Source organism: Anopheles moucheti, chromosome 2, assembly GCF_943734755.1.
Source record: "Anopheles moucheti chromosome 2, idAnoMoucSN_F20_07, whole genome shotgun sequence".
NCBI classification, from domain to species: domain Eukaryota; kingdom Metazoa; phylum Arthropoda; class Insecta; order Diptera; family Culicidae; genus Anopheles; species Anopheles moucheti.
The window spans coordinates 100,644,708-100,667,998 of NC_069140.1; the positions used below are offsets into that span (position 1 = coordinate 100,644,708).

General features: G+C 46.1%; 3 protein-coding genes across 6 annotated transcripts; 1 reads left to right on the plus strand and 2 right to left on the minus strand.

Annotated features, from left to right (window-relative positions):
- The first annotated feature begins 1,148 nt into the window (after positions 1 to 1,148).
- On the plus strand, positions 1,149 to 5,195 carry LOC128310893 (MAPK regulated corepressor interacting protein 2). Its single transcript, XM_053047641.1, has 5 exons — positions 1,149 to 1,296; positions 1,442 to 1,520; positions 3,211 to 3,350; positions 3,849 to 3,908; positions 3,974 to 5,195. The coding sequence occupies exons 1-5, from the start codon at positions 1,245 to 1,247 to the stop codon at positions 4,147 to 4,149; spliced, it is 507 nt and encodes a 168-aa protein (XP_052903601.1). The 5' UTR covers positions 1,149 to 1,244; the 3' UTR covers positions 4,150 to 5,195.
- A 275-nt stretch (positions 5,196 to 5,470) lies between these two features.
- Positions 5,471 to 7,682, minus strand: LOC128310891 (uncharacterized). The gene is made up of 4 exons (XM_053047635.1): positions 6,804 to 7,682; positions 6,137 to 6,707; positions 5,905 to 6,068; positions 5,471 to 5,835 (listed from the first exon to the last, which is right to left on the minus strand). Exons 1-4 carry the CDS (start codon positions 7,680 to 7,682, stop codon positions 5,497 to 5,499), a joined length of 1,953 nt encoding a protein of 650 aa, XP_052903595.1. The 3' UTR covers positions 5,471 to 5,496.
- A 2,972-nt stretch (positions 7,683 to 10,654) lies between these two features.
- Positions 10,655 to 12,859, minus strand: LOC128310892 (mpv17-like protein). Of its 4 annotated transcripts, none has more exons than XM_053047639.1 (6): positions 12,796 to 12,859; positions 12,299 to 12,461; positions 12,024 to 12,220; positions 11,867 to 11,955; positions 11,219 to 11,331; positions 10,655 to 11,140 (listed from the first exon to the last, which is right to left on the minus strand). In XM_053047639.1, exons 3-6 carry the CDS (start codon positions 12,150 to 12,152, stop codon positions 10,920 to 10,922), a joined length of 552 nt encoding a protein of 183 aa, XP_052903599.1. In that variant the 5' UTR covers positions 12,153 to 12,220; positions 12,299 to 12,461; positions 12,796 to 12,859; the 3' UTR covers positions 10,655 to 10,919. The 4 variants fall into 4 exon arrangements, with proteins under 4 accessions (XP_052903599.1, XP_052903597.1, XP_052903600.1 ...); XM_053047637.1 differs by lacking the exon at positions 12,796 to 12,859 and adding an exon at positions 12,541 to 12,655; XM_053047640.1 differs by lacking the exons at positions 12,299 to 12,461; positions 12,796 to 12,859 and adding an exon at positions 11,493 to 11,618 and having other exon boundaries at positions 12,024 to 12,063.
- Positions 12,860 to 23,291: the final 10,432 nt, after the last annotated feature.

Genomic DNA, 23,291 nt, shown 5'->3' on the forward strand with positions numbered 1-23,291 from the left:
TACCTGATATTCGACGAGTCGAAAATAGCCTGTCTAAACTCTGCATGGCTTGATGGACTGTCTATAACGACCTACATTATCCTAGGGTATAATTCTTTCGCTATGGGTACATGAGACGGTTCTCGTTTTCGTTTTGTTTTGAATATTATACAGGGGTAGGAATTCCAAAAAGTACCTCTCATTGGGTTTCTCCTGAAACGGATATGAATTTCGTAAAACACCTTGGAAGTTGGTGTACCGAAGTTGTTTTCAACAGAAAGTTGTTCGCTTTGTTCAGTACATAAAATCAGACAAACGAGAACGGACGGTGCCGAGATAACATGGAGTTGGCAGAGTGGATAAGTGCAATCGTTGTAACAATCGTGATTAAAATTTCCTGGACCTTACGACAAACTATGTTATCCTTGTATGAGGAACAGCCAGAAAATGAGGATCCATCGTATTCCATCGCACAAGAACTGGCAGACCACGAAGTTGGACATTTTGATCAGTCGCAGGACAGAGAAGCAGGAAATGGCGCTCGTGCTGTTTTTGTAACATCAACACCAGTGTTGGTGAGCGGTTCCAGTAACATGCATGCCGTCACGATGGAACCGAGTAACTGCTCTGCAATCTTCGAATTGGATCAAGTGGAAGTTCATAAATCTACCGGCAAAGCTAGAAAGAGCTATGAAATAGACCACAATTTACTTAGGCAGTTCGATCATATACATATTCCAAAGGAGCCTGTGCAGTTATCGCCAGAAACGATGAAGAAATATCGACATATCTATAATAAACATCCGATCAACCAGAGGAAACAGTTGCGGATTTAAATAAACAACCTCACAACACAAAAAAGTTGCAAATAAGTATAAAAAATGTTATTGCATGAAAGTATTAAATAAACAAAAATGGAGCGTTATTGAGAAGTGTAATTTTCCTGCGTGGACTCGATATTCAATGTTCATAAATAGCTGCGTTGAAAATTCCGTGATGAATAAAATGTAGCATCGCAAACGTTACTTGGGTTATTGTATGCTACCACAGCACAGCACAGTGTGCAGCCCCTTTCTCAAGGGGGCAGCACGCGGTACTTTGGCAAAATGCAGAGAGAATCTCTCAACATTATTCCCATACGAAATTGTCACTTGGGTGGGTTCGGTCGATGCGAGCAAGAGGGTTGTTTTCGTGGAGGGATTTTTGTTTGAATTGAAATTGCTCTAGCAAAGGTTTATTCGTGATAAACGTGTGCCAGGAAAATCATGTATACGGTATCGAAAGGACCTAGTAAATTGGTGGCAAAAACTAGACGAGGTAAGCCCTATAGGGACGAAACCGTGCGCGAGTTCTGCTCGCAATGTTGTGCAATATAGAACTGGTGCTGAAAAAGCAACGGAAACATGATTCTACTAAATGAAAGAAGTATTTTGATTGACGCTTTCTTTATCTGTGCCCGCAGGAATACCACAAAACTACGAAAAATACGAATTGTTTCGCGATCTGGGCCGGAAGGAATGTGATATTACGAGTGAATTCAGGTGAGTGAACGGTTCGCAAAAGTTTACATAACAACCCTCTCCTAGCCACCGGCGGGCAATGTGGAACGGCTGATGGAAGGAAGAACGTCAGTGGGACACAAATGCATTGGAACCCAAGAACTGTCTGCTGAGAACTGTCTGTCGGTGCGGCCCGAGCAGGAATTATGTAATGTGTCGGAAACAGCCTACTGAGTTTTTTTTTGCTCCCGATTTGTGTCTATGCATTCAGTGCCCAGAAAGTGTTTCAGAATTGACATTTTTTTTCGATCAGTTCAAGGTGCTAATTCAATTCACATGTTCACTGAACCAGCGTACCGTATCGGTGCAGGTGAACCTTGCGCTACACGTGGTTTCCATGCTTCAGTGTTTTTTGTTCGTATAAAACTCCGAGAGTAGCTGGAACGGATGCCGGTGCAATCGGTTTCACGGTGCAGTAAAAACAAGAATGTGTGCAAGGCTAAGAAATGTTCAACATCCCCTGCCAAGTTGCACCCAGCAGCCGACTGGCTGTCACGTGGTTATGAGTTAAAAAGAGCGCTAGTTTTTACATAACGGTGCCGCGGTAAAGCATCCACAGCGGTAGCATGGAAGATGATTGACAGGATTATATTTACGTATACGGCGCCCGGTGTCCCGGGATGGGTGTATTCAGTATTTTCTAGAAATATATCTTTTCTGTTCGGCTTCGGTCGGTCGTAGCATGCGCTGGAAATCAATCAACCGTTTCCTGCTTGCGGTTGCTAAGGGCAACATCTTAAGAAGTTGTTTATGATGTGCAAAGCATAAGCAAGTGATAAGGAGCTTGATGGGGCAAAATGAAATGAAATCTTTTATAGGGTTGTTTGACAAGGCTCCCGAAGGTGGCCGCCTTTTTGAAGAGTCATGTAAGCGAGCGTACGGACCATTACAATTATCACGATCGAGATTTGCTCCGTTTTCCCTTGTGGCTGCGTTTCGAGCATCGTGTGTAAAGGTCAAAGTTGTATTGGATTGCACCCAAGGTATTTTCACATCCTTAAACAAAGTACATGTAAACTGTGCTGAACTGTTGTTGACTGTGCTGAGATGGTGTACCTAACTGACAATGGCGCAACAAGTAAAGACAGCTTGATTCACATGTTTTGTAAACCCTAAATGGGTTTTGCCCTATTGAGTGGTGTAGCTTTGACTTCCTGCAGGTTCTACGCTTTCGTATGTTACGCTTTAAGTAAATACAAAATTAAAATGCATACCTTCACCGCTTATCTTCGTGTCTTATCATCCAGATTCGTTTGGCTGGGCATTCGCTGTAGTTCGTTTGCTGATGGGATGGGAGACCCTGATTTCGGGATGAACAAATAGCATTGTGTTATCGCCGTGACAGTTGATGCTCCAAGACCTTTAATGTAAATCTGAGATACACAAACAGGGACATAGAAAAAAAAAGTCAATACAAAGAGAAGCTTTTCACGTAGCAATATGGGCTCCGGGTTCGCGGTTCATGCATAATAGGAGCTTTTACTCCGTAACACAAACAAATTCCCTTGAATTCCACACTTTCTCTGCCTTCAAGACGTATACGATCTGCTGCAGGAAGGGTATGCGGTTTGCGAAATAAATATTTAATGTTACTTTGTGCGAGTACGGGTCTGGACAAACACTAAATGCAATGCTATTTGTCTTAACATGTCTGTTTTCTTTTCCGTTGCAGTGTGCCTCGACCGGTATTTCAAGCGTCCACCAAATCTGCTGCAGTGCAATATCTGAAGGCACAGCAGCAACAGCAGCAGCAATCGTACGAACAGAATGTTAGCCCACAGCATGAGGAGCTCATTAAATACATCAATGATTGTACGTACGCAATACTATGATGCCAGCCAACCAACCAACCCATGTAAAAAGACCATTCAGATAGCCTTTGAGACATCGCCAGGCACTGCATCGTTTGAGATGCTGAACAATGCAGTTCCGGGGTGTATGCACTTACGTATTGCATTCAATGTGCTTACGATGTTGCAAAGTCAAATGATGTTGTTGGATTTGAGATGCGTAAAAGCTCATCGCTGCATGGTGGTCATGGTCTGATCACAGTGTATTGTCTGTGCTTTTACGCTTCGGGAGACCATCGGGAGACAACAAATTTGAAACTGCTTTTTGGCAACGTAAAGATAATCTGAACGTAAAAAACCGCTGCTTGCTTAACTTCTTCTGCAGGAGATCTTGTAATAGGTTTTAATAATTTTGGTCCGGCACTGACTGTTTGGTTGGTAGGATGGCAATTATAGTACCAATGTTTGTTTGAGCAGCAGTAAAAAATGTTATATTAATTAAATATTACTTTACTTTCAGCATGGAACATGGTGGTAGCCTCTAATCCTTACGATGTACCTGGTTCACCTGACAGTACGGGTAAGCGTAACGCACAAAACCGTCGCTTTGTTTTATTGCTTCTGATAATTTGGCATCTATTTTAGGTTCGAATTGCTCGCTATCTTCCAACAGCAGTACGTCCTCCATATCGTCAACATCCAGCACATCGACAGTGTATTACAATGAACCACCCAATCCGCTGCTAGTCGACTTTAAGCCATTCGACCTCGAAACCTGGTGGGGGAAAAGAATATTCAACAACATTACAAAAAGTCTGTGAATTTACCTCCACTGCTTACCCTAATCCGTTGTATTTTAAGCGTTTAAACCAATACCTAACTAGTGATCAGAGACTGTCTCATGGCGCAAAGTTGTCGTTGAACCGTTGGCTTTAAAGAGACGTTTTTTTGCGAGATAAGTGCGAGGCATAGGCTACAGGAGGTTGCTTGCGGTTGGGTAGCAAAATATCGGCGAGGGCAAAACTAATGGAATCTTTGTTCATCTCCAGTACTTCACGATCGATACCTTTCTGTTAGTCTTTGTTATGTGTTTTTTTTGGCAATATGTTTTATTTGTTTTTCGAAAATGTGCAATTGAAAACCCAAGTTCTAGATCTTACTGCGTAGTTCCTATTCAAACAAACAAGTGTATTCATATGTTTTGTCATGCATCATGATCATTTATTAGGGTATAGCGAATACGAAATGGTGAATGCTGTTCAGCTAATCGGCCTGCGAAAGCGGTAACTATCAAAATCAATTAATCAGCAGTGCCACTAGAGCATGTTACGGCCAGCTGCTTCATTCAGTTGATTTTATTTGGAGTGAACCAGTGTTGCCCTGATGTGCTCGGTAGAAACGCGTGATATTGATCGCGCTTTGCGAAAACGCCGATTAATCTATAATTCCTCTAGAAACTCAAACTATTCTCAGTTATCCAAGTAAGATTTTAGAGTTCAGTTGGAGATTTTAATCATTGTTTTTATCCACGCCAATTTGAGATATTTTGTTGTGAAATTCTTGCGGTCACACATAATTGGAAAGTGCTTTTAGTGAAAAAAAAAATCAACCCGTTAGGTTAACATTGGTGTATGATAATCATTATTCCGAATAGTCTGATATGGGTAACTGAGAAAAGTTGGTAAAAGAGAAATCCAATATGCTGAAGGAATTGCTGGCCGATAAGCGGTTGTGTTGAATTTTGAACAGGTGGGATAGTTGCAGTAGATTAAAACAAATGTGGCGTAATACATATACCACGCATATACAAGCGCAATTGTGTTCGTTAAGCCAGCTGCGGAAAGTATGAAAATATAGAATCACCATATTTGATATAACAATACGGAACAGTTTATGATAAGAAAGAAAATGGGAAGTTTTAGAAGTTTCTGGTAATTGGATGGGCATATCAGAAGGAGATAGGCAACTATTGTTTGTAGTTATACTTTAATAAGATTTTAACGATGAATAATCAAATATTTTACTGACAGTCGTTTAACGACAGTTAACATTATCTGCGTTAAGAATGGTAGCCAAACTTCTTTCACATTTAAGTTAAACATTATTTATTTTTATTGCAAAAAAAAACAACAATCAGCTAAGGCTAAGAAATCACATACTATGGACAATCAAGCTTCCTCGAGCAATTGACCCATTCGTTCGATCTCTTCAACTGTTCCCTTGAGAATGCTATGGGCTTCGTCTTCCGTGCGTATAACTGCACGATCGGCCAGTATTCCAAGCTGAAGTTTACCACCGTACGTGAGAAGCGTAATTCCGACGGCGGTGGTACCAAGGTTTGGGATAAAAAAGCTGAGATTTTTCAGCTCCTTACCCTGAATTCGTGGCAACTGCTGCGGTCCCGGTAGGTTCGAGATCGCCAGCGTGCTGTGTGCGCTTTTGAGAATCTTTCTCAGTATAGCCTCCGGAAAGAGACAGGTCATTTTAGACATGATCCAATAATTAATCTGTCGAAGAGAAGTATATGGGTTTGCATTGCGTTCCATAATAAGAGGTAGTTGTGAAGGTGCACTTACCAAATAGTCCGAGGAAGAACGTAATACGTCAGAATAAGTTTTAACCGCTAGAATGCGTTTGGTAAGTGCGTAGTGTCTGCTAGAATCGTTCATCTGTATACCGGGGCTTATCGGCAGGGTTTGAAGGGCTACCGAAAAGCGGTTATGTAGCCTTAAGTGAGGCGCTGTAAATAGAAGATACAGAAATGTAGATTAGCACGTGCACATTGTGAAGAGCGAAAGCATAACATACTTTCTTTTTCTATTCTTGCCGGTAGCACAACTGTGAGATTTGTTGGTGGCTTACTAGTTTGGTTAGTAAAATAAGCTTCCAAACTGGACGATAGCGCGGTGAGGAAAACGTCGGAGAATCTCGTGCCGGGGATGAGTCGTTTGGTGCGCTTAATAATCTCAACCAAATTCGTGTCACTGTTGTGATCCTCCTGTATCCAGCTGACGACCTTTTCATTGGCCATCGTTGCTGCATGTATGCAATTGTTATCTGCCTGACGGCGCGAAACATCGTGGAAGAAGGCTGGTGCGGTGTAAATTGTCCAGAGAATGCGTGCAAATTTGTCTCTCTGTGCTGATAGGTCCGCTGTTGTGGGAAGGCTTTTCCAGACACGCTGGAGGAATGTTTCGCCCACCGTTAGGCGATGATGATTGGCGGCATTCTGTTGTTTCAGGATGTAGTTGATGTTCATGACCTTTAGCTTAGACAGATGCTTCCAGCGTGATGGTACCTCCTTATCGACAATAGCTTCCAACAGCAAACGCATCAGGGCTACCCCGTCACCTAGCGAATGATGAACGCGGAACAGGATCTAATTGAAAATGAAGTAGATTAGCACGAGAATAAAAAAAAATGTTAGAAAGACTTGGTTGAGTGTTCACAGTGTGTTGCCAGTTAGCATACGTACGGGATATTTAAGCACCCGTCGTGTCTCATCAAACAAAGGTTGTTTTCCAACCAGTACTTCCCACGACGCGGTATGGTCCGCCGGAAGGTGTCGATTGTTAACTTTGCTCAGTAAACTTCGCAATTGGTTTTCTTCGACAAAACGTTGACCATCGGCAAGGGGAATGGTATCCATGTAGCGAATGTAGTCCTCAACGGTAAGCTCAGACTGGTCGGACCAAAAGTAGTAGCCGAGCGCGACGTTACGCTTCCAGAACATTTTTGGATAGGGCTGATAGTTACGCATCAGCCGCGAGGATATGCGTTTGCGCAGTGTCAGTAAAATGACAGCACTGATCGAGCTGTCGGTGGACATCCGGTCCGTAAAAGGTTCCTCCACGTTTGCCATGATGTTTATCATGCCGCGAGAGTTTTGGTCCTCTATTGCCCACACCACATCTGCCCCGTCCAGTAAACCTTTGAAATGGTTCCCATGGCGGTGTTGTAGCACCGTTTGTATTACAAAGCGGTACATGTGGAAAGTGAGTAGAATTGTGATCAGAATCGGCGATATCACCAGGAACTCCAGGAAGGTAAGGAAGGTATAAACCGCGCGCCGCAAGTCATCGTTGTTGGTGATTTTCATATGGCTGTGCTCTTCCTTCCATCGCGCTAGTTTGTGCCGCAGGAACAGAAATAACACTATTCCCGAGAGTAGTCCGAATTGCGCGGGCGATAGGAGCAGATCGAGTCGATCTTCTTGCTGCAATAGCTGCACGCTATGCGCTATTTGCACCGGACCGAATCGACCGTGCTGGGTAAAGTTACGTGCGACGACTTCCCAAAAGGAAACACCCTGGTTTGAGGCCCAGTCGAAGAAGGTGGTCGCCTCGTCTGCCATCGATGCGCCGGTGGCAGCAAGTTATCAGTGCGCCGAGCAGACCAGATTCACACTTCACCGAAATAACGATGATACGCGACTGAATGCCACAAAAATCACTAACTAAAGGTCAGTTGCGGTAGCTCCAGTACCGACAATCAGCTGTTGATAGAAACAATTCGAAGCACTCACAGCACCATACTACAGGGTTTGGATGTAATGTGTAAGGATGTTTCTTTCTTGGCACAATGCGGCAATATGATGGTTGTTATCAGGTGGCCCGCCGCGGACGAAGTAAGTTGAATGAAATGTCGCTGGTGGGTTTTTATAGCTTCTCTACCGTAGGACCGCACCATTCTACCGGGCGCAGGCTTCAAGGGCTGTGGACGCAGCTTAGAAAATTGTATATTAAATTATTGATGTTGCGACTACATGTCCCTCGGTCGCTATTGCGACTGCATTTCGGACGCTATGTGGTATGTTTTGCCCTGATGTGCATAACCGAGTACGTGTGCCGTAGACGGTGGACTACGGTAGGAATCCTTATCAATTCTGCGACGATGGCGACGAAAAACGACAACAAATAAAACCATTGCAGGCTACGATCCGGTGGAATATGCTACTACAAGCATTGGTGTGCAAGGGACAGAGCGATAGAGCGGGAAATAGGGAGCGAAAAGGAAGGGGGAAAAAGTTTCACCATTAAGTAAAGATTACTTAAGACATTATACTACTATTATATATTAAAGTCGTGAAATGGCATAAAAAATATGCCGACTTGTTGCGTATAGATAAGCTCCGAGAATCAATTATTTCACTGAGTTGTTGACCTGAGGTTCAGCTTGTAGATTACTGTGGCGTGTAGTTTTTGGACCGAAAGAAGAGTTTAAACTTCGTTAATATTTCGAAGAGTTTCATATTACTTAAACTGCATAACCGCAAGTAAAACTTAAACTACCCTTTAAATTAAAATACTTCCAAAAATGCTCAGGGCTCTGTGACGAACAGCGCCATCTATCTTACATTTTATTTCTGTTGCCAAGAGCGACCAGGCGGCCGCTTTGGCTGGAACGGTGCAGCTTTATTACGCATCGCACCTGGTTACGATAGCATTTTAATGTACTTTTAGCTCTAGTTTTCGACGATGAATCATTTGCACATTCTAGGTTGATAGATGGTCGCCTCAGGAAACTGGTAAAATGGCGGAAGAGACGTGGACATATACGAAACACGTGCAGCACTGTGTGCTTGCAGTGTCGCACGAGGTTTGCGGTGAAAGCGTTGTTTATTTTCCGTTAACATAGCGTACATCCCCAAACGTAGCTTGAATGGGTCGATCTTTATCGAGTCAGTGGACGAAATGCGTACCACAACCAAGCCTTCCTGCTGCTAAGAAAAGAAAGCAGAAGAATAAAACAAAACAAATAAATCGCCTTGCCCGTGGGTCTCACCGATTACGTTGCTCGGTTAAACATTTTCGCTGCACGTTTTCGTTCAGACACCTCAGACCTCACACCACCCCAGAATGGGATGAACCGGTGGGTGGGGTGGACGGATGGGAATTTATTTTCGCCCACAATTACTATTACCATCGGTCAACGGAAAATGCGTGCGGTCGGTTTTTTTTTTGGGGGGCGGGAAAACCTGCGCCATGCGGTTTCCCGCACTCCCCGCCGTGTGTACATAAACTACGCCCGGTGCGTGTACGCACACGGTAGCAGCCGGAGTCGAAGGCGCTAAATACGCGCGTCCATCGTCCGCTAGATCGTTAAATAAATCGTACATCCCTCGGACTTTACACGTACAGTTCGTGCCCCACTGTCCGGTTGCCCCTAGATGTGTGTCTTTACCTCCTAAGCTTGTGCATATTTTCAACTTCGCTCGTGTTCTTCTTCCTCGTGCCCGGCATCTAGAGGGTTGATTTTCCTCGTGCTCGTGAAGCGACTCCGCTGGCTTACGATCGTGCTAGACGATCATATTTGTTGGTGTAGTGGGTTTTGAAACGATCGTGCTCGACTGGAAGCTGTGTTGTTTTTGTTATTCTTAATTTTTTATTATACACAATAGATGTTGTTGGGGTTGTGGACGGGGGGTTGGGAGTGGTTGGAACAAAGGCGCTGACGTGAGATGCTGAGCAGGTACATCCGTGTGCAAGCAAAGTGCAACCAACAACAATTATTTTCTTTAATATTTATTTTCAACATTTTCTTAAATAAAGTCAGTTGTTGAGCATCAAATTGGTTAAACTTAGGCAGATTAATGTTAAAAACATTTCACACAAAAAACGAGCAATATGAAACAGTTAACATAGTGTTGCGCGAGTGTACATCACTGTGCATCAGGGATAGAGTTTCCTGGGTGCATTTTACGCGCGGGTCCATATCAGCACGCCCCACCCGTGCCCATCGGTGAGTATGGTGATGAGAGCGAAATACGATCGAGTAAAATCATTTGTTTATAATCAATTTTTCCGTTTTGTATACAACGGTGAAATGCGTTGTCGAAGTCCAGCCCACGGGTCTGCACTACCATTAGGACCTTTGCTTCTCACGTGCAGCACACCTCCAGGAGCAGCCGTGTGGCATTAAGATTACCCCGTAAACCACTCCACTCGCGTTCCGCTCACTGCTGGAGCTGTATTAATTCGGGTGAGCGTTAGGTGGACGAGCAACGTGTGCGGTTCGTGAATGTGTGTGTGTGTGTGTGTGTGGTGAAGAATGGTGTGAAATATTTTTATAAATCGTGGCTAATATTAGTGTAGCCGTACCCGTCTACGCCGTCTCGTCCGTATGGCTTCCAGTGTGAGAAAGTGGAGAAAATGGACAAAAACTGTCTTGCACGGTTCAATACATTATTTACAATATGCTAGCTGATGTAGAACGAACGTGTACCAGCGGCTGAGGGGAGGATCCGCAACGATCCGCGGAAGGGCAATAGAAATAATTTTCCTCGCGCGTTAAAAAAATGATTCGAACCATTTGTCTAAAGCGCGGCTCTAATTCATGGGAGCGATTATTTAATCATTTGTGGATTTTATTCCTATTAATATTAACAGTAGTAAATATAATCTCATCGTTTACGCGGTAACTTATGTCATGATTAGAGCAGCATTAAACGCTTGCATGCTATGCGAGAGCGTATTCTGGTAGATTGTACGATTGTGAAAATGTGTCGGACTTTGGTTTTCCCTATCTAATAGCTATCTTTGTAACGCTTTGCGTAGCTCTTTTTTTGTTGGTAATATTGCTGATTAATGCATTAATTCGAGCTTAGCATCTTTTGCCGCTTAACCCAGCACAAAATGTTCACCCAGGCGAAGGCACATGAACCCACGTAAACCACGCGGAACTTGGGTGGCACCAGGACGAAGTTGAGCGTTTGGGCCGGTATCCAAAACAGGCAGGAGCGTGCAAACGTCGGCACAAACTTTTGACGGCACTCTTCGGTGATGGATGATTGTTGTTCCATGAGGGACATTCCTGCGAGATGAAGGAACAAAAGCAGTTGAAAACATGAACGACATGGGTGTATGTGAAGCAGAAAAGTGCTGTACAAACCGGTAAAGAATATAACTAGCAGCGGAGGAGTTAGCACAAACTGATCCAGCAGCAATTTTCTCACTATAATTCGTTTGGCAGTGCCAGGGAAGGTTTTATCTAACCATTTGTACCTGTGAAGGGAACCGGAAATGTGGAAGCAAACACGCGATCGTTTGCAGCGTTAATAAGTGTTTTGGGGAGTGCGCCTAATTTCTCCACCGTGGAGTCCTTCTGGTTAGCAGCAACAAACATAAACCATTAACAGGACATTTTCATTTCAACGTTAAATTACCTTCGGCGAGCAAACGCTACCCGCAAACATCCTTGATCCTCGTTCGTGCGGAAATGATTGGCAAGCAATGGCGAACAATGAATGGCGCGATTTGATGGTGGAAATTCAAACACTAGCGCGTTCATTCTGGACCACATGGCGAATGAATGAACGGGGGGAAAAAAGGGCATGCAGCGTTGTGGCAATGGCGGGAAACAAAGTAAATGCGAAAATGAAACAAAAAGATAAACCATAAATAGAGTTCACATTGGAATGAAAATAGGTGGTGAGAAAAGAAATTATTGATTAAAAAGGTGCAGTTCTGTTTACGCGTTCCATGTAGCTTTGGAAATTCGCATTAGTTGAGTGGAATTGGCGATTGGCAGCGCACTCACCAGTTGTAAAGAATTGGGGAATATATGAACGTGCCCATGACAGCGTATCGTGCTAGCGTAGGCCGATCGATATCTTGTGGCGGGTCGGTCTAAAAGTATACAGAATAGCCAACTGTTGAAGCAGCGGGTCCCTACCGTCAACTGCATTAATACGTACCAAAAACTTTCGCGTAATGGTTTGTTGCGAAAATTCAGCACCGACGTACAGCGTACCGTACACGAGTCCATTTCCCGCCAAGGGATGCTTCGTAAAGAAGCGACCGAAAGCTTGCAGCAGTGTTGCCATGGCAGCCAGCTATTAATGCAGGTCCGTACGGGCCGAGAGATGCGGCCTGCCAGCTAGCTGCGCTTTCGCTGGTGAAGTAAAATCAATGAAACGACATTTCAGTACGTGCTGTTGCTCATCAGAAGTTTGCAGTTTCTATATCTTACGTTCAGATGTTCTACCCCCGAGCACTCGAACACGGTTTTGGGGCAGAAATTTCCCAGTGGCAAGCACAACTTCGGTCGTATTTTCGTAACACCTTACTGGCAGGAGAGACTGACCTCGTGGACTGGGTTGACGCTCTGCACAAGTTTTACAAGTTGGAGTGCCCTGGAAGGATGGTTGTTGGTAGAAAATTCTCGAATTAGACGATAGGAAGATGATAGCACCGAGCGTTTGAATATTTCACCGTGATCTATTTGAACGCGACCCGCTCCAATTTACCGAGCTAATGCAAAAAGGGCGCTGCTGGTAAATCAATGCTCATGGTCTGCGGGCAACTTCACGCCAGCACCTACTCCTCGTGGGATGCCGTTCATGCGCAATACGCACCGTGTGCATGTTTTCGGATATTTCTATCACAATGTCAACGTGGCGTTTGACGTTTTCCCCCCACAATCGCTGCCCCGATGACTGTGACGCATTACGTAAAGTGTATGCTTACCTTTTTGAAGCGTCTGTTGTTTTGTGATGCTCGAATTTGAATGGCACCGAGCAGCTAGTTGTGGTGTCGGTTGTAAGACTGGAACCCCACCGATACAGCGCGTGCTGTTGAGCGCGAAAAATAAAAGAAACACCAGCGGTACGGTAGAGTAATCACCGTCAATTGATACTAATAAACTCACCACGATCGTTTTAAATTGAAATCGACCGAATGTTGTATCGGGCGGTATGGAAACGGATGGTCCCGGACGGTGGGCATCGGGCATGGATTTCGATTTGACACCCCTTCCCAAGCAAGTTCGTTGCCGTGGCGTAGGGATGCGTTTAATTGGAAACGCATTCGATGGGTGTTATTTTTGCGATTCAATTCCATAAATGCAATTTTGTTGCGAGTTATCAGACGGAAAAGATTCGAATTAGGACAAATATAAAGATTTCTATGCTATCATTTTTTACCCAGAAAACAATTGAAAATGAAGAACGAAAATCTTTTCGATTCGATTTACAAGAACCAACTAATGGTGCTCCGTTTTAGCTACAAAGTGTTTGATCGTAGACAGTTTTTTGCAACATTGCGTACATGTGTTGATGTGTATGCGTTCACTTTGACCCATTCGCCGTAGTCCGTAGTTAGAACATTGGTGCGGATCGATTGCTCAACCGTTCCGTTCTTTCGCGTTCCGCGTAACTCGTTGATTGTGCTCCACAACGTTGCAGTTACGCTCCTTCATGTGTTGCGTTTGACATACAGTGTGCAGTGCAGTTAACGACACTAACAAGCGCCCCGGCCCACGCATCGCGACGTACGAGACTGCTGTTGTTGTTTTCGGTACCACCGGGGGAGGTTTCATGGATGGTGAGCGGAGTTGTTTCGCAGCACTTGGACCCACTCTGCACCACGATTGGTGCAGTAGTTGCAGCACCCCACCCAAAACAGCGATGGCGCCAGATCGCCAGATGATCGTCGTTCGATGACATTCGATGGAAATATTCGCTTGCATGAGGGCGGGCACGGATAGCCGTTGTGCGTAAACACGTGGCTAATTGCCAGTGTAGCATGTGATGGGTGGCTACACACGAGAGCTTCAAGAGAGAAAGCAAAAGCGTATACTAAGAGAGAACTTATTTTACCAATTTTATAGCAGATATTATAGCAAAGATAGAAAAACACAGTTGGGAGTTCCATTCTGGTTCTGAGAAATCCAAAGTGTCTCTTACTTATCCAGTAGAGATTTGAACCCACATTGAAGATGCTGCAAAGTTCCAGTGCTGCTAACTATTTCCGAAGGAACCAATATTACGTTGGATCTCAAAAACTCGATGACTATCTTCGTGTATGTAAGGTTTCTGGATGTTTAGGATGAAATTTTTCGCCCAGTTCTCAGTGGCAGCCGGGGGCGACGCAATGACATCATTGAGTGCGACACGGTGGTTAGCTGCACTACACATTCCCCACTAAGTATGGTAGTTGTGCGGTAGTCTCTTTGAACCTTGCGTCACGTACACGTCGCCGAGGATAAAAGACGGACTGAGCGGGTGATCGTCGTCATCAACGCCGCTTCCAGGCGCTACGGGCCATCCGAAAACGGGCACCTGGACGCACATGATCGTACTGTGCGCACGAGCATTGAATTTCCCTCCTCCCCCTGTACGGTGTTGGTAAATAAAATAAATGGACGATTGATATGTTTTCATTTCCAACAGCGCTCACGGAGCGTACGAAAAACAAACAGATATATAGATGACTAAATACCGCAAGAAGCCGTAGCTGGTTCATCAATTCCATTTGGCATTGAAGCTGAAGAGCTTTCGAAACCGAAGAGGTTACCAGCACGCGGTCAACAGTGTTTTCTGCACGCCGATGGGTGTGTGTTTTTCTTATTCTCCACCGTTGTTTTGCAGGGTCAGCTCAGAATCGTTGCAAGGAATGATTAGCGATATTCTTCACCAGCCAGCATAGGTGCTTACAAACGAGAGCGTTTTTTTTTCAACGCTGGTCGGTAGTTGGCGTGGCAGTTGGTGGGTGTAGATGCAGATGGAGGAGTAGACAACAAACGGTGATTATGAGAAACGTCCGGGAGTCCGTGGTGAGGCGAAACCTCAGAAGGTCCATAATTTCCCATATCCGATCTGTTGGGCCGTTTGGGAGGAGTAAACCGATTGGTGTTCGATCGTTCGTATGCTCCATTCGAGATCGGCTGGGAAGAGAAACGGAGAGTCGATGGAAGCTGTTCGACCAGACCAGTGGAGAGGCAGCAGCACTATTAGGTGGAGCACAGTCGAGCGCTGCATTACCATACTAATCAACCATCGCGGGGCAGCATCGGTTTGTGGTTTGTTGGTAGAATCGGGAAAAATCATACTGCTGCGGTTGTGGAGGCAATCTTAAAGAAAAGTACTTCCGGTCGCCACCGGTCCGTAGTAGAACCGTGATTAAAGTCGAAATCCTGACTCATCGACTTACCTGTTCCAGGGGCACCCGGCTCGCGGTTGAGGGACCGGGCCGTTGGGGGAAAGATATGGGAAAAGGGAGAAAAAAAACACACACCCCGTCATCGTGTTTCGAAGATAGTTGCTACACCGTGGTGTTGTACCCATTGAAAACAATTTAAGCGTAATTGAAATTCACACACAATGGCTGTAAGTGCATAATTATAATTTATTCACGAAACGAGAAGACGACAGACGCAACACGCCTTCGAAGCGGAGGCGCGCAACACAAAAAAAAAATGGCGCAAAATGCACCGCGTGGATGCTGCAGCACTATGTATTTCTTTCTTAGCATCGTACGACTTTGAAAGCGCGGATGGATCGCTGCCTATAATATGTTGCAAAACGGGCTGCGTCATCGGGCTGACAGGGGCACGACGATCAGCAACAGAACGTCTGCCAAAAGTACCGGGGATGCACGGAACTGCATCGCCGTTTCATTGTGGTCCTTTTTGTCCTTGGCTTTGTCCACCGGGTACAATGGGTCACCGGTCCCTGCATCTCGTTACTGGGTGGCGTGGCGAGCGCACGACAGAGACAGAACCTCCGCGATCGCGCGCGATTCTGCGCAACGCACCGCACCGCCATGGTCGAGCATGGGTTGTGATTTGCGCAATGCCTTCCGCCCAGGAAGCGAGTCAGTATTCGCTTTCCGCTATGGCTTCCCTTTTGATTTTATGCTCGGTCCGCGCCATTTTGGGTACCGTCGCACAATGGTCGGCACACACGGCACGATGGCACGGCACTGCAGAGATGCACTTGCATTCGCTCGGGTTAGGTTGATAATTGGCATGCATAACGATTGGCTGCAATGACGCGGTGGTCGCGCGACCTCTCGCTACATCAAGCGGCGAACCGCGGCGAACCCCCCTCTACACTGCGCTCTTTTAGGTTTATGCATGCGGTGCGTGTCGCTTGCGTGTGTGTGCACAAAATTTGCACAAAAAGGAAGTCAATTATCGATTATGGTCCGCTTCTAGCGAATCATTCGTACTATGATGCAATGGGCATCCGCACGCATCGCCATTAGAACTTCCAGTGTTTTCCCTGGCGCCAGGTCCGATCAGTGATAAAAGCGATGATGGGCAAACGAGCTCATTGAACTTATCGCTTTGACACTTCTTGATGCAGTTTCGTTGTAAGCCGCTCGACCTCGAAAGAAGAACCAATTTCCTTGTCAAGGTATGCGCCGTATGTAGATAATTGTCTCAAATTAAACCGATAACAGCGGCAGAACGGAGAGTGGTGCCGAGAGCCGGGGCAGAGTGGTAGAAATTGTGTTTCCACGGCATATTCGCCGCTTTAGCGAGTCGGTCATCATCTTCGACGAGCGATGGAAATGCACCGAACGCAAACGAGTGCGAAGAGTAACGCGTTAAGTAACAGACCGACCTGGTCCCGGGTGACTGTGCCACGGGGAACGGACCGGGGGCAGGAACAGGTTAGCAGAAAATTATCCTAAGACCCAAACCGGCAAAACGGTATCAATGGCAAACGCAGAAAGTGGTAGCCAAACAAAACAGCAGAAGCTGACGTCTCCGTGTCTTGCACGCTGGACGCTGGGTGTAGGGTTCGATTCTTGGGGTTCATGTTGCACACGCACCTAGTGTGGCAGGGTTCTCCGGTCGTCTACACCCCGACGCGATGATGACGAACGACCGGGCGAAAACCAAAAAAAATAAATAAAACCCTGCCTCCTCCCGAGAGAGCATAAAAATTATTACGCTCGATTAGACATCATTCACTTAATTATCCAACCGGAGTGCTGAGTCCCGGGGGAGGGTGTCGACCATCGCGCCCCGTCCCGGACCGGGGGTGCAAGGGAAAGCTCACACAGATGATCGTTCTCAACCCGGTCGACCGTTCGAGATCGTCGTGCAGATGCGAGAGCGACCCGAGACCCGTGGCCACGTTGCGGAGGTGAGCGCTCGGCCAAACCAATGTCCATTCTGTGTTCGCGTCCCATCGCATCGCACTCATCGCCAGCGCTATGGTAAAAGCGGTGATCTGCAATGTGATGGCGAAGAATGGCGTTGTTGTTAGGGGTTCTTTTTCTTTCCCTGCTTTTTGCTTTTGCTCCGCATCCGAGCAACGCAGTACAACGCGATTGCAGCTGTATGCCTACGCCACGATCATGTGCGAGGCTCCTCGTGGCCAAAACGCTTCGGTTCATCCATCAGTGTTGGAGCTGTTTTCACCATGTGCTAATTGACCCAACTCAACTCTTCTAACGAGCCCTACAACCGGATCACTGGCGACGGATCAGGGGCCAGGGGGTGGAAGGGGTGGGCAGACGGAGCAGGAGCGGCAACACGCTGACCGCACACTCGTTAACGGGTCGGTCGCCCTACCAGTGCCGTACTTACCTTCCCATTTCGGCCTGTCGGCCATTCCTTATACCTCGTCATCGGATCAAGTTTCGCTATCGCCGGAGGTGTTTTTATTCACCTCACTTTGGATGATTCGCTTTCGCCCGATCTCGAACCGTACGCCTCTACCGCCTCCCACCACCTCGGGTGGAAAGGGAACGAATTCTTGGTGGGAATTCAAGTTCTGAGGTTCGCGCTGCCCTGGAGTTCCTTGCGAGTGTGTGTTTTTGGTTATCGTCTCTCGCTCTCGCTACCCAAAAGGATAATTTACGACCACGCAAACGCACAGCAACAACAACAAAAAAGAGCAGGGTGTTTTGAAATATTTTGGAACTTCACTCTTCCGCTTTCTGCTATGCTTTCGTACGCATCTGACAGCGTGCACTACGTCACCTCGGTGCAATTCTGCAATTCGCGTGCAGCAGAGGTTTTCCGAGCGTCGCTCGGACGTTCGAATTTTAGATCAAACGCTGGTGTCTCAAACGTGTTGGGATGTAGCATTATACATACATGCGGAGTCGAGGGTTTCCTCCTCTACTCGCCGTCTTTCCCTCTCTCTCTCTCTCTCTGTTCTCCCTTTCCCTATCCTCAAGAGCCTTCAGCACTTCATCGGCCACCTATGCGGCGACGTGTTCCGAGTGTTGGAAAGATTGTTTTACATTACGTCGGCTTGCATTCGGCTTCTGGCTCTGGAACCCCACGTATATAGGAACACTTTCCATCGATTCCACCACATCGATGCCCAGGGCAGGACGGGGGGTGGCGCGATTCCGTTGAGACCGCGGCCAGTGTGTAACGGGGTAAATATTTGTTTTGTTTTTTCTTACGATTTTCTTTTTCCCCCACGCCCAACACTCAGGTGTGTGCTTGATCCGACTTTTAGGAGTATCCTTGGCAGTGCCCTGGAGTGGCTCTAGCCACTTGAGCCTGACTCTAGCCTGAAATGGGCTGCAACCATTGCCGCCTGTACTGGGTGTGCATACACACAGCTCGCCACACATACACGTGGGAATGTGCGGTGCTCGTGTGCGTGATTAGGCAAATGGGTCGAGATGGATCATCGACGAGTGTCGGTAAAGTTGTGTGCTTTAAGACGCAAGCCTCTTAAGCTGCCCTCGGTCGCTTCGAGACGATTCAGTGCGGTCTTGGCAGCGCGACAAAATGCAACAGCAGCTCCTAAAACGCTGTACGCACGGGCCCGTAATCGGGCGAAACGCACCACTCACGGTTTCGAGCTCGGCTTAAAATGCAATGTATGTAAAATGTTAAGTATCGAACCGCCGTACCCCGCGAGCTGCGGCCATATGTTCGGCATTGGCAAAGGCGTCCACAGCGTCCTCTCGAAACCGTTCTCGATACGACTGCCTTTCCGAGCAGCTTGGCTTAATCTTGGCTGGAGCGCAATGTTTCGTGGGCGAATGAAAATGCAGGGGAAGCGGGCATGCCGGTGTCGCATGGCAAAACTGGCGCAAAAAAGCGGTACCGCGGGTCGCGCAGTAAAGGGAACGGCGTGCGCGCGCGCGCGTTTGAGTTGCAACCCCAGTTTTAGCGCGATGGCGGCATCGATGGAGTTGATTTAAGAGAGCGCACCCATAATGTATCAATAAAATGAAGTGAACCATTTGTAAACGATTATTTATGCATCGAGCACACACATCGTCCGGGTGCCGAAGGGTGATGGATGATGGAGCGGAGGCACCCAACCTTGTCTTCGATACAGCTGCACATCTGCGGGGTGTATGTGTTTGTTTTGCATTTTCTTTGCGAGAACGTAACACGATGCAACACTTTTCTGCACCGGAGTCTGACTTATCGCCATGCACACATAGCGCGGCACCTATGACATGTGGAGCGATCTTGCAACTCTCGCGCACCTTCCTCACTCCGTACGGATGGAATGTGATCAAGTGCTACCTGTTTGACCAAAAGTATTCATCTTCTGCAGTCGGTGCTGGTGTATTTAAAGCATTGCATTTTGAAACTAATTGTATTCGTGGCAAAGCCCATATGTCTGTTCTTACAGAAACTTTTTCTCAACTCAATAAACCTTGTAAGCTTATCTAATGCATCCAAAAATGTACTCATTTTAGTGTTTGCTGAAAGGAGTTCTCTGGCATGTAGAGGCAAGTTTGCATATGCATCGTTAATTGCAGAAATCCTGTTGTGCATACACTAGGTCGTGAAGCACTGCTATGATGTGACATGAAAGAACCAGTATCTTCGCTTTTGCGAACAGATATCAGAGCAAGGAATGGTTGTCTAGTTCTGATATATAGAATAGATGTCTAAATCATCAGACATTGGGAATTGGGTTCTCCTGTGAGGTATCCTATTTCTCCGATTACTCCTATTGCGTGTATCAACTTCCACGCCATACTTACGAAGAAGTTCCTTCTGAGATAGACGAATGAGAAAATGGGCATGTTCTTTTCGTTAGATTTTAGAGTTATCGTAATCTAATAAGCGTCTGATGAAATTTGTGCCTTCTTCAAGGAATTCCATACGATGAAAAAAGTGATCTTGCTGGTCTAAACTATAGTGGCTAACGATAAATATATCGTCGAAGACTTACAACTCTTGCAATAACACTCAAATTTGTTCAACAGTCTCTTTTAGGTCAAACGTGAGACGGAGAGCAGACTTCATTAATGTGAGAACAACAAGTATGGGTGGTCGATGATCAAGCCAACAGAAAGACATAAATTATCCTTTTTAATTGATGATATGGTTTGTATCAGTTCTGGACTTCTTATAAAAAAATGTGTTAAGAGCTGTCAAAGGATACACGGACCATCATTACGAGAACGGATTCTCGATCCTCGTGAACGCGTGATGTGATAATGAGCATAATGATTTTCGCAGTTAATGTCTCGTGCATCGGCTATATCACTTCTTTGGCAAGTAAGAGTGCCTTACTCGAGATGAATCCTCGTGGACTAACAGCAATCCCCTCTAGCCAATCAGCATACGAATCCGAGACGGATATGCCTAAATTGATCGACCATCCAGCTCGGTGGGAGGAACGAGCAGAGATGCCTGCGATCGTATCCCAACGACTGACCGATCGATCACCTTCCCATCGGCTATTACCGATGTGTTTTTTATACATTCTTCTCTGCCACAGCCTCCCGTAGGTAGTTTGGTTTGGTTTGGGGCGCGGAAGGCGGCACACGAACCTGGGGCTCATCCGTTCGTGAGCATGCTTGGAACATAACAAACGATATGATTATTATTATCATCATCCTGCATGGAAAAATCATAGAGAGAAACATTTCGCGGGTGCGCAGGAATGAGGCGCGCGCGCGAAAAAAATAAAAAGCAACACAGAGAAAATCGAATGGCAATAAACTCTGCGCCGTGGTCTGTGGTTCTCGCACACTCCTGGAAGGAAATGCTGGCGAGTGATCGAAACGTCGAAAACGGACAGGCAAAACAAACGATAACACGTCAAAAACGATAATCGAACATACAATGGGTTCGCTAGCAGATCGGCAAAGAGGAAATGGAAGCACATAATTTAGAAGCAACATGGCGCACGGCCGAAACGGGCCGGGCCTCTCGCAACGGGTGGCTGGCATGGGCGCAGGACCATCATTATGCTGAACGGTGCGATCTTCCGAGCTGCGCAAAATACGGCGTTAAAACTGTGCCTGCGCTCGGTTTTGCCGATGCCTTTGTGTCAATGACTCATCGTCGTTAGGCTGGGCGCTGGGTTCGAGGGTTAGGACGAGGGACGAGGCTTTTCAGCTGATAAGGATAGATAAACTAATTGAAGTTCGAATCACCCCGGAAGGTTTGGCTTGGTATCGAATTTTATTGTACATTCTTTTGGCTTAGCCATTTTAGTATACTAATTTATAAGCAATGAAGTTGGAAGATCAATAAAGAAACTCTATGTGGATCTCACGATTGTGGAGCTCGTGTTACTTAGAATTCATACAATAATTGAAAGACGCAGTGATGATTCAGAATGGAAATGCTTGTAGTGGCAGAAATTCACGCTCGCTACGCTGTTTGATATTTTGGATGTCCGAGATATTTTGGGTCACATGTTTCTTAATCGATTTATCACTTTTGATGCTACGTTTATAGACATTTGTTCGTCGTCGTTTTTCTTTTTGCTAAATGCTAGTATTAATTAGCGCATCTGTTTCAAAGCCGGTCTTATAGGTAAACAAAAACACACGATCACACCACTTCAAGCATGAAGAGTTGTATACGGATGCTAAAAGAACAGCTCGATCGATCGGGTTTGGTGGAAATAAAAAAAAGCAGAACAAAATAAGATCCGCAACCAAATCGGTGTTAATCTCATTAGAAGAATGGAAATTCTTCTACTACTATTTTATGCCTTTCTGCTCTTCTACGTGTCATCTTGGTGTCTCCAACGCTCGTGTCGCTGTAATTCTTTTCCCTTGCGCGCGAACGAATGATAAACATGCTTTTATCACGCATCGGTTCGACCATTCGCATCCTTTTGGGGAAGGTGTAGGCCTGAGAACTCGCGACCCCCATCCGATACGCCCCGTTTCGGGTTCGGCAGAGGAGCAACAAAGAGAGCAAACACACCATAAACATAAAATGCCATCCAGACACACACACACACACACGCACACACATAGGTCGTGAGTGTTTGGAGAGCAAAATATCTGTCTTGCCCAGAAGCTTGCCAAGAAGAGGTCGATCCGCGAAACGATCCGAATCCGGTTTGGTGGTCGTTTTTCTTCGACTCGTTACGTATTTTATAGGGTTGGTGATTTGTACGGGTTCTGTTTTTTTTCTTTTCTTTGCATTTGCTTCTGCTCCTTCTGCTCCATTCTCACATTCTCTCCACTTACTTCCGGTTTGGGATGGATGGATGGCAACAGTCATTCCGTGGTATGCGCGTTATGCTAATTTAAACTCATGTCAACTATGGGCGTCTCTATTTTAAGGAGTTGGGTTTTCTTCTTCTTTTGTTGCTTTTCTGTTGCAGCGAATCATTTGAGGAGCACAAAATTCGTCCGCACCTTGCGAAAAAAGGGGGTTGGTGCGCGAGCCATATTTGCGACGTGAGTGACATCTCGGCAAAGGGCATGTCGACATGGAAGATCAGCGAAAGTCACCAAAAAAAAAAAATGGCCAGTGTAAACGCAAGCCTTTGGGGCACCAAAATCGGTTTTACCAACATGGCCAACTGTGATTGTTAGCAAACGTGTTAGTGGCGTGTAAAAACTGTGCCCGGGCGTAGTGTGTGTGTGTGCGGTACATTCCGGTATGTAAAAAGGATTGTTAGTTAAACAGAAACGCATGACGCAAACGACGCAGCTCAGTTATTTGTCAATCGCGCTCTGGGTCAGGCGGTAAATCACACCGTTTGAAGCAACTTCACGACAGCCGGGTCTTGGGTGAGTTTCGTACTGGTAGAGACGCGGGTCGCACACAGCGCTCGCAACAAGGTACGACACCAGCTTAGGAAGGTTTAATGTGTCACCTTTAAGTCCGTAATAATGGAGCTGATTAGAATAAATTAGACATTCTGCTAAAGCTTTCCCTCCTCCGAATGCGCGACACGACACGTTTCCGTCCAGGCGTGTGGTAGTGTACGCGAGCCTTAGGACGGGTGTGTCTCGCGATGCTATTCGCGAACATGGCTAAT